The 11,105-nt window shown below is 39.0% G+C and overlaps 2 protein-coding genes across 2 annotated transcripts in view; both read left to right on the top strand.

The window, feature by feature from the left end:
* Positions 1 to 515, top strand: part of LOC103277115 (protocadherin alpha-4-like) — a 2,393-nt gene extending 1,878 nt beyond the window's left edge. Inside the window, exon 2 of the mRNA XM_008074544.1 lies at positions 9 to 515. Coding sequence (XP_008072735.1) covers positions 9 to 515 — 507 coding nt within the window. The remainder of the gene's footprint in view (positions 1 to 8) is intronic.
* An 8,810-nt stretch (positions 516 to 9,325) lies between these two features.
* LOC103277114 (protocadherin alpha-5-like) overlaps positions 9,326 to 11,105 on the top strand; it is a 2,499-nt gene continuing 719 nt past the window's right edge. Inside the window, exon 1 of the mRNA XM_021707293.1 lies at positions 9,326 to 11,102. Coding sequence (XP_021562968.1) covers positions 9,483 to 11,102 — 1,620 coding nt within the window. The 5' untranslated portion in view covers positions 9,326 to 9,482. The remainder of the gene's footprint in view (positions 11,103 to 11,105) is intronic.

The following is an 11,105-nucleotide window of genomic DNA, read 5'->3' as shown; positions in this document are numbered from 1 at the left end:
CGGGCGAGATCAGCACGACGCGCGCCCTGGACGAGGCGGACGCCGCGGGCCAGCGCCTGCTGGTGCTGGTGAAGGACCACGGCGAGCCGGCGCTGACGGCCACGGCCACCGTGCTGGTGTCGCTGGTGGACGGCGGCCAGGCGCCCCAGGCCGCGTCGCGGGCGCTGGCGGGCTCCGCGGGCCCCGGGTCCGCGCTGGTGGACGTCAACGTGTACCTGATCGTGGCCATCTGCGCGGTGTCCAGCCTGCTGGTGCTGACGCTGCTGCTGTACACGGCGCTGCGGTGCTCGGCGCCGCCCCCCGAGGGCGCGTGCGGGCCGGGCAAGCCCCCGCTGGTGTGCTCCAGCGCGGCGGGGAGCTGGTCGTCCTCGCGGCCGAGGCGGCAGAGGGTGTGCTCAGGGGAGGGCCCGCCCAAGACCGACCTCATGGCCTTCAGTCCCAGTTTACCCGACTCAAAGGACAGAGAGGATCTGCCACAGATAACTGGGGAATCCGTTGCAAAGGTTAGTTTATAATATCCTTTTTTTAAATTTGAATTTTTGAGTTGATTTTTTCTGTCAACTTCTTTATGATTTCATTTTATTCAGTATCAAATATTTCTGATCACATATTTTACCTGTTTACCTATTCATTTCAACTAATATCTTTAGGAATTTTAGGCCAAGACAATGTTAGTGCCTTATTTTTACGCTTTATTATTCAATGCATGTTCACATAACTTTTTAGTGTCTAGTAAACTTGTGTCCACTAATTTGGCTCACGCCTGTTGCCCCAGCACTTTGGGAGGCCAAAGCAAAAGGATTGCTAGAGCCCAGTAGTTCAAGACCAGCCTCAGCAACATATGAGACCTCGTCTCTATAAAAAAATTAAAAAAAAAAATAGTCAGGTATGGTGACGTGCGTTCGTAGTTTCAGTTATTTTGAATGCTGAGGTAGAAGGATCGACTGAGTCAAGGCATTCGAGGCTGTCATAAGTCGTGATTGTCGTGATCCAGCCTGGGTGACAGAGTAAGACTCCAACTCAGAAAGCAAAAAAGGAAAAAAATCATTTTATTTATTTATTTGAGTTGGAGTCTCACTCTGTCGCCCAGACTGGAGTGCAGTGACCGCTCCCAGCCACTGCAGCCTCGACCTGCTGGGCTCCGGCGATCCTTCCGCCTCATCCTTCCAAGTAACTGGAACTACAGGTGGGCTACCACGCCCAGCTAATTTCTTGATTTATTGTAGAGATGGGGTCTTGCCAAGTTGCCCAGGCGGGTCTCAAACCCGCGGGCTCAGGCAATCCACTCACCTCAGCCTCCCAAGGCGCGGGATTACAGGCTGAGCCACAGAGCCCGGCTTCATTTTATTATTATTTCACCTATGATACAGACACAAACGTGCTGATAGAAAAAATAAAGCTCGAATAATTGTCTAAAAGTAAAAATCTCTGTTATCGCCATTTCTGAAGCCCTTCACATGCAACTGCTAAATCACTTCCCCTCATTTCTTGCCATATGTAACTGCATACTTATAACTGTGGTTTTTGAGGCCTGTTTTGGTGACTGTGATTGGAATTGCAAAAAATGTATTATCTGTGCATTTGTGTTTTTTATTACTCATTTTTAATGAAATCATTCATATTGTTACATGAAGTTGTAGTTCATTTAATTGTTTCTAGTACTATGTCACACATACATGTCAATGAGTTTTCCAAGACGTTTTTAGTTGTTTACACTTCCAGTAGTGAATGAGAGTTTCTGCTGCTTTCCACATCACTTCTTCACTTGTCAGTTTACTCTCTTTTCTTCCTTCCTTCCTTCCATTTCCTTCCTTCCTTCCTTCCTTCCTTCCTTCCTTCCTTCCTTCCTTCCTTCCTTCCTTTCTTTCTTTCTTTCTTTCTTTCTTTCTTTCTTTCTTTCTTTCTTTCTTTCTTTCTTTCTTTCTTTCTTTCTTTCTGTTGGAGTCTCACTCCATTGCCCAGACTGGAGGGCAGTGGCATGCTCATGGCCATCCCAGTCTCAACACCTGCTGCACTATGGCGATCCTTCTGCCTCAGCCTTCCAAGTAGCCAAAACTACAGGCGTGCACTATCACGCCCAGCTAATTTTTGATTTATTGAAGAGATGAGGTCTTGCCAAGTTGTCTGGGCTTGTCTTGAACCCGCAGGCTCAGGCAATCCGCTCACTTCCATCTCCCAAAATACTGGGATTACAGGCTGAGCCACCGAGCCTAGCTAGTTTATTTTCATGTCAGCCATTTTACTGGGTGACTTTTGTATTTTTACTTTGAATTAATTTCATGTTTAAATAAGGTTGAGGGCCTTTCTATATGATTCATGGTCATTTTTATATCTTATTTTGTGCAATAGCTGTTCAAATCTATTTGTCTATTGTGTGTTTTTTCTCTTCCTTTTTGCTTTCATGGAACTTTATTCCTTCATCTTGTGTTTTTCTTATTGCTTAAAAAATGTTTTATATTCTAAACATAACCCATTTTTTACCTCATGTCTTGTTTGTTTGTTTTTAGTTGGAGTCTCACTTTTGTCACCCAGACTGGAGTGCAATGGCACACTCACAGCCACCGCAGCCTCTACCTGCTGGGCTTAGGCGATCCTTCTGCCTCAGCCTTTCAAGTAGCTGGAACGACAGATGCACGCCACCACGTCCAGCTAGTTTTTGTGATTTATTGTAGAGACAGGATCTCACAAGTTGCCCAGGCTGGTCTTGAACCTGTGATCTCAGGCATTTCTCTCGCCTCAGCCTGCCAAAATGCTGGGATTACAGGCTGAGCCACTGTGCTTGGCCTGCTATTTTATTATTTTGTGTCTTTTGATGAATAGAAATTCTTAGTTTTAATTAAGATTATCGATTTTTGCTTCTTGATTCTGTGTTGTGAAGATAATTTATTGTGGTATCTTTTGTTTTATTGTTTGTATTATATCTACAATCCATTTGGAATTTTTTTGTCATTGTTGTGAGGTGTAGGGATCAAGATTCATTTTTTTTGTCCCTTCTTGTAGTTGTTGTTGGACACATAAAATTAGCTTGAAAGTGTTCTCTTCAACTTTTGGGGAAGTTTTAGAAAGATTGGTATCGATTCCTCTTTGATGGAATTCTCCAGTGAAGCCATCTGGCCTAGGGCTTTTTTTGTGTGTGTTAGGAGGTTTTGATTACTTATTCACTCTCCTTACTAGTTGTAGGATTGTTTAGATTTTCATTTTCTTTACTATTCATTGTTGTATGTTGTATGTTTCTAGAAATGTACTCATTTCTTCTAGGTTATCGATTTGTTGGCATATAAATTATATAATATTTATAATAGTCTGTTATAATCAGTTTTAGTGCCTCCTCTTTTATTTCTAATTTTGAGTCTCTTTTTTTCAGTCTAGTTAATAGTTTGGCAATTTTATGGATCTTTTAAAAAATCATCTTTAGCTCTTGTAGATGTTTTCCTATTATTTTTCCATTCTTCATTTCATTTATTCTTGCTTGAGTCTTTATTATTTCCTTCATTCTGTTTTGGCTTTTTTTTTTTTTTTTGGTTATTGTTCCTTGAGTTGCAAGGTTAAGTTGTTCATTTAAGATTGTTTTTTTCATTTTTAATGTAGGCATTTATTACCATAAATTTCCTTCTGTGTACTGCTTTTATTGCATACTGTATGTTTGGTATGTTGTGTTTCTGTTTTCATTTATCTCAACATATTTTCTAATTTCTTTTTTGATTCCTTCCTTGACTCATTGGTTGTTCAAAGGTCTGTTGTTACTTCTGGAATCTTCATAGAGAGAAGGAAAAAAATTAAGTCTGTTGTTTAATTTTCACATATTTGTGGATTTTCCAGTTTTACTTCCACTTCTAGTTTTATCCCACTGTGGTTAGAAAATACCTATAGTATGCTTTCAATCTTCTTAAATTTGTTAAGACTTGTTTTGTTGCCTGACGTGATCTATCCTGAAAGATGCTCAGAGTATGCTTGAGAAGAATATATGTTCTGCTGCTGTTGGGTGGAATATTCTGTATATGTCTCCTAGTTCTATTTTTTCTGTAGTGTTTTTCAAGTTCTGTCTTTCCTTATCGATCTTCTGTCTGCATAGCCTATCCCTTATTGAAAGTGAGATATCAAAATCTCTTACTATACTCAGGTTACTTAGCGATGGGGATATATTCTGCAAAATGTATCATTAGATGATTTCATAATTGTGCAAACATCATTGCATGTACTTACCTACTTACACACATCTAGATATATAGCCTCAGACACACTTAGGCTATATGGTTTATTGCTCCTTGGCTACAAACCTGTACAGATGTTACTGTACTGAATAGTATGAGCAATTATAACAAAGTGGTAAGCATTTGTGTACATAAACATCTAAACATATCTAAACATAAAAAGATACAGAAAAATACAATATAAAATATCAAATATGGTACATCTGTATAGTGTACCTGCCATGAGAGGAGATTTCAGGACTGGAAAATGCTCTGGGTGAGTCAGTGAATGAATGGTGAGTGAATGTGAATACTTAAGACATTATTGTTTACTAGTGTAGACTTTAAAACACTGTACACTTAGACTACAATAAAATTACTAAAAATTTATCTTAGCTTAGAATAGCTTTCTTATTTTATAAAATTAAAAAAAAATTTTTTTTGAGTTGGAGTCTCACTCAGTCACCCAGGCTGGAGTGCAGTGGCACACATGGCTACCCCAGCATCGACCTGCTGGGCTCCTGTGATTCTTCTGCCTCAGCCTTTCAGGTAGCTGGAACTACAGGTGTGTGCTACCATGCCCAGCTAATTTTTTTTATTTGTTGTAGAGATGAGGTCTTGCCAAGTTGCCCGGGTTGGTCCCGAACCTGCGGTCTCCCAAAGTGCTGGTATTACAGACTGAGCCACTAAGCCCAGCCAAAATTAAAAAATTTTTAAAACTTGTTGACTCTTGTAATAACACTTAGCTTAAAACACACTCTATAGCTGTATTAAAATATTTTTCTTCATATTCTTACTTTATAAGTTTTTCTATTAATTTTTTTTTACTTTGTCAGCTTGTTTGTTAAAAACTAAGACACAAACACACATTCACCTAGGATTATATAGGGTCAGGATTACAAATATCACTGTCTTCTACCTCCACATTTTGTCCCACTGGAAGGTCTTTGGGGGTATATAAGACATATAGGCATTCTATAATAACAAGATCTTCTTCTGGAATACCTCCTGAAGGACCTGGCTGAAGTCATTTTTGTATAAGTAGAAGGAGTATGCTATAAAATATGATTACAAATATAGTGTAAATATAAAACTGTAACATGTTCATTTATTATCTTTATCAGGTATCATGTACTGTACATAATTGTGTGTGCTATACTGTACTTTTATATGGCTAGCAAAGCAGTAGATTTTTTTATACCAGCATCACCACAAACATCTGAGTAATGTGTTGTGCTACAACATTATGACTGCTACAACATCACTAGGAGATAAAAAAATTTCAGCTTCATTATAAACTTATGGGACCATCTGTGTACGTGTGGTCTGTCAGTGACTGAAGCATCTTTATGCAGCACATGACTGTATTGTCATGTTGATATCCATTTCTCTATTTTTGTGAATGTTTGTTTCATATACTTAGATGTTTTGATGGATGCATATACATATATTTACAACTGTTATATCTTTCTGGTGAACTGATCCTTTCATCACTTCATAATGTTCTTCTTTGTCTCTTGTGACACTTTTTTTTCTTGTGACATTTTTTGACAGATTGCCACCTCTGCTCTGTTTGATTGTAGTTTTTTGTAAATTTATCTTTGTACAGAGTTTTAATGTTATGTTTAAAAGTGATTGATGCACCATCATTACAGTATTATAATGTTCTGTTTTTGTCTATATATATCCTCTTATTAGTGAGCTTTGTACTTCAATATGCCTATATATTGCTGTTTAGCATCCTTTAATTTTAACCTGAAGGACTTCCTTTTAACAATTTTTATAAGGCAGGTCTACTCGTGATAAACTTCAACTTTTGTTTCTCAGCAAGGTCTTTATTTTCCTTCATTATTGAAAAATTTTGCTGGATATGATATTCTTGGCTGTCAATTTTTTTTCTTTCAGCACTTTCAGTATATCATCTTACTCTTTTCTGGTTAGCAAGGTTTCTATTGAGAAATACACTGATAGTCTAGAGGTGTTCCCTTGTATGTAAAGAGTCATTTTTCTCTTGCAACTTTCTAAATTATTTATCTTTGACTTTTGCTTATAATATATCTTGATGTAGTCCTTTTTGGGTTGATTCTGCCTGTAGTTTGTTGAGTTTCTCGAATCTTGATGTTCACTTTTTGGGTAGTTTTCAGCCATAATTTTTAAAGATACTTCGTTTTTTATTTCTTTCATCTCTTTTAGAGACTATCATGGGCATATTGGCCCACTTAAGGGTGCCCCATAAGTCCCTTAGGCTTTCTTCACTCTTTTTTACTTTGGTCTTTTTGCTCCTCTGTCTGGATAATTTCAAATTACATGTCCTTGAGACAATGGATTCTTTTTTATACTTGATCAAATCTGCAGTTGAACCTCTCTGTGAAATTTTTAGTTCAGTTGTTTGTCTTAAGTGACACTGTGATAGGACTATAGTGAAAGTGTGTCCCATCACTTGTTCCTACAATCTTTGATACTGCTGGTTTTGCACTTGTCGGGCACACAGGTACCTCTTAACTGTTTTTAGATTTCTCATCATGGAACTGATTCATGTATTGTTGTTGACTTGGTATGTCTGTAGAGGGCCTGGGGTTTCTTACAACACCATCTTGGTCATGTCAGTACCTTGGTTATCTTTTTAAGGTATTTTTTTTTTTTTTTACTAACTCTTTCATTTCCTGGAGAATGTAATACACATCCTTGACATTATTACCCAAATTAAATCATTACTTTTTGCCACTTCCAGACAATCCTAAGACCTTGAATAACATTACCATTTACCGGTACCCTAAACTTTTTATTGTTATGCCTTCTGTTTATTCATATATTCAAATAGGTTTTCATCAATCTGAAAATTAGACTTCCAAAAAGAAGCTCAGGAAATAATGTTATTAAAATAGTTTTAGTTATTTAAAATAATATAATATTATATTATTATCATTGTTTTATGCACTTAACTTCCACTTATGTTTGTGTTTCTTTCGGGGATCATTTTCCCTCTGAAGAAATTATTAATATTTCTTTTAATGTGACCTGCTGGTAAAGAGAGTTTTTGTATATCTAGTAGTGTCTTCATTTTACTATCACTTTTGATAAATAATTTTGCTGAGTATTGGCTGGAAGGTTTTTCAAGATGGCATTTCATAATGTTCTTTTGAGATAGTAGCTGTCTATTTACACAGTGGTGCTTAAATATGACTGAAATATCTAGAGAGGAGGGTAACTAGATCAGTCAAGAAGGTAATCTATAATAATTTCCCTAAAAATAGCTTAAAAGAAGATTTTTTAAATGTTCAACATAGTGAGACCTTGTCTCTACAAAAATTAAAAAAGAAATAGCCAGATGTGGTGGCTTATGCCTGCAGTCCTAGCAATTCAGGAGGTTGAGGCAGGAGGATTGCTTGAGCCCAGGAGTTGGAGGCTTGAACCAAGGGATTGGAACAGGGGGCTATGATCAAGATACTGTGCTCCAGCCTGGACAATAGGATAAGACCCTGTTTCAAAAGAAAAGGTTTCTTCCTATAGAGTCTCCCATGGAATTTAGACTAAAGAATCTATAGTTATTTAGAAAGTAACCTTCAAAATAAGAGTTGATCATTGTAACATACATACAGATAATAATTTCAAAAGTAAATACAATTTAACTGATGTGAAGATGAATCAAATGTCAAGAGGTCTGTATAGATATTTCTCCTGAAATATCTATATAATTGCACAAGATATATATTTTTTCCAGACTGAGAGGAGTGTGTGAACTGATACTGTTGACCTTTTCTCCACTAAGATATCTTTTAAAATACTAAATATTTGCCAAAATAGTCTGTAAATTACAATACACACATATTGTAATACCACACTGTTAATTTAGTTCTTAAGTACTTAATATTTGCTTTTTTCAAAGGGTATCTTTATGTATTTTTGCATGATGCTATAGCATAATTTATGCCATAGCTTTGTAGTTTCACAGTTTTCACTGTTATATAATAGAGTGTGCCTATTATTTGATTTTTTTGCCATTGTGCATTAAAATATTTTAAAATTATCGCTATGGATAACTATTAGGCAAGTAGTGTTGAAAAGTTATTAGTTTTAAATGATTCAAGTGTTAGGGGAAAGTTCTGATAGTAGAGATAGTAAGAATCTTACAAAATATAAAGGAAGTAATATATCCACCTTTGTAGATGATATCAGAAACAATTCTGTGACAATATCTTATTTCTTTACATCCTTAAATACGGGGAATCAAGTGAACTTAAATTGAGTTTGCATTTTTTGATAATTTTAAAACTTCTTTTGTGGAATAGTACATCATCTAGATAACATTAGGGTTTTGACTTGCAGGATAATGCAAAGATATGCCATTTCACAATTTACAATAACTGGTATATGAGTAATAACTGTAAATGGTGTCAAGATGATTACAAAAGATATTCTATTATGATTTTAACTTCTAAAAAATTAAAATCTCCACATTACAGTTTTTGAGTCAAAACAAAATGTAAATAGGTATTACAGAGAAATCGAACAAATAGGTTTTCATCAATCTGAAAATTAGACTTCCAAAAAGAAACTCAAGAAATAATGTTATTAAAATAGTTTGGTTATTTAAAATAACATCAGCAAAATCTCAGTATTAATCAATGAAAATTAGAACAAAGGTTTGTTTTATGAGTAACATGGAGATAGTATGCAAACATGCCATTAAAATAATACAAGAAAACTCAAAAATTTTATTAAAATGTATTTAAGTAGAGAAAGAGGAAAAAAGTCAAAACTCTAACTCATAAAATTTATTTTTATCAGTTTGGAAATATAGAAACCCCTCCCTAAAATAGACCAACGTAAATTACTCTAGTAAAGATTGGATGTTTCATGACTTCAGTTGCATTTGTAGTAATATTTTAATGATGTACTTGTATTGATGCATTTTAGATAGATTTAATAATACATTTTGATGAGAAATAAAGGCTATAAAGATTCATAGGAATCATGACATTGAAATTGGGAACTATTTGAGAAATATTGGCGTATATAAGGTGGATAAGACAACAAAAAAAGTAAGACACTTACCCTTTCATCCACATGATGTCGCTGGACACCGCAAAGTTTTTTTCCCTTCTCTCCACCAACATCAAAGTACAGTGAGTACGTTTTCCTCATAAAGGAAAAGGATCTTCCATTTTTGGCTCTGCTAAGAAGCTCAAAAAAGGCGAGCAGGTAAAAATTATATAGCAAATTGGGTATTAAGTTTCAAAAAGATACTCTATGGTAATGCAATAGAGATTTGATAATAGGAACGAGATTGAGATGATATATTCCTGGAGAGGAAGTCCGGTATCCCGGCGCCTGCTGCTCTGGCTTCTCCTCGCCGCCTGGGAGACGGGGAGCGGCCAGCTCCGCTACTCGGTCCCGGAGGAGGCCAAGCACGGCACCTTCGTGGGCCGCATCGCGCAGGACCTGGGGCTGGAGCTGGCCCAGCTGGTGCCGCGCCTGTTCCGGGTGGCGTCCAAGGGCCGCGGGGACCTTCTGGAGGTGAATCTGCAGAACGGCATTTTGTTTGTGAATTCTCGCATCGACCGCGAGGAGCTGTGCGGGCGGAGCCTGGAGTGCGGCATCCACCTGGAGGTGCTCGTGGAGCGGCCGCTGCAGGTTTTCCACGTGGAGGTGGAGGTGAGGGACATTAACGACAACCCGCCCAAGTTCTTCAGGCAAGAACAAAGATTATTCATTTTAGAGTTAAGAATGCCAGATTCGCGGTTTCCGGTAGAGGGCGCATCGGATTTGGATATCGGAGCAAACGCAGAATTGAGATACAAATTAAATCCTAACGAATATTTTGACTTGGATGTTAAGACAAACGAAGAAGAAGCAAACTTTTTAGAGCTAGTTTTGAAAAAATCTTTAGATCGAGAAGAAACCCAAGAACATCGTTTGTTACTGATTGCAACTGATGGAGGACAACCTGAACTAACAGGTACAGCTCAAGTGTTGATTACTGTATTGGATGCGAATGATAATGCCCCGAAATTTGATAAGTCCATTTACAATGTCAGACTGTTGGAAAATACTCGGAATGGGACATTAGTTATCAAACTGAATGCCTCAGATGCAGATGAGGGCGTTAATAAGGAAATAGCGTATTTCTTTAGTAATATTGTTGCAGACGATGTAAAGTCTAAATTTACAATCAATTCTAACAGTGGTGAAATAAACGTTAAAGGAGAATTGGATTATGAAGACTGTAACTTATATGAAATTAACATTGATGCCGTGGATAGAAGTACATTCCCACTAACAGGACACTGCAAAGTAATAGTGAAACTCCTGGATGTGAATGATAATGCCCCAGAGATGGCCATAACCTCTCTCTTTCTGCCTGTCAAAGAGGACGCGCCAGTCAGCACCGTCATCGCCCTGATCAGCGTGTCTGACCGAGACTCTGGTGCCAATGCACAGGTCACCTGCTCCCTGACGCCCCACGTCCCCTTCAAGCTGGCGTCCACCTTCAAGAATTACTACTCGTTGGTGCTGGACGGCGCCCTGGACCGCGAGAGCGTGTCGGCCTACCAGCTGGTGGTGACCGCGCGCGACGGGGGCTCGCCCTCGCGGTGGGCCACGGCCAGCGTGGCGGTGGAGGTGGCCGACGTGAACGACAACGCGCCCGCCTTCGCGCAGCCCGAGTACACGGTGTTCGTGAAGGAGAACAACCCGCCGGGCTGCCACGTCTTCACGGTGTCGGCGCGGGACGCGGACGCGCGGGAGAACGCGCGGGTGTCGTACGCGCTGGTGGAGCGGCGGGTGGGCGCGCGCGCGCTGTCGAGCTACGTGTCGGTGCGCGCGGAGAGCGGCGAGGTGTTCGCGCTGCAGCCGCTGGACCACGAGGAGCTGCAGCTGCTGCGGTTCCAGGTGAGCGCGCGCGACGCGGGCGTG

This window comes from Carlito syrichta, unplaced genomic scaffold, assembly GCF_000164805.1.
Source record: "Carlito syrichta isolate Samal-C Ts95f unplaced genomic scaffold, Tarsius_syrichta-2.0.1 Scaffold316481, whole genome shotgun sequence".
Taxonomy (NCBI): domain Eukaryota; kingdom Metazoa; phylum Chordata; class Mammalia; order Primates; family Tarsiidae; genus Carlito; species Carlito syrichta.
Note: the sequence above shows the minus strand (reverse complement) of the source record. Positions and strands in the feature narration are given on the sequence as shown.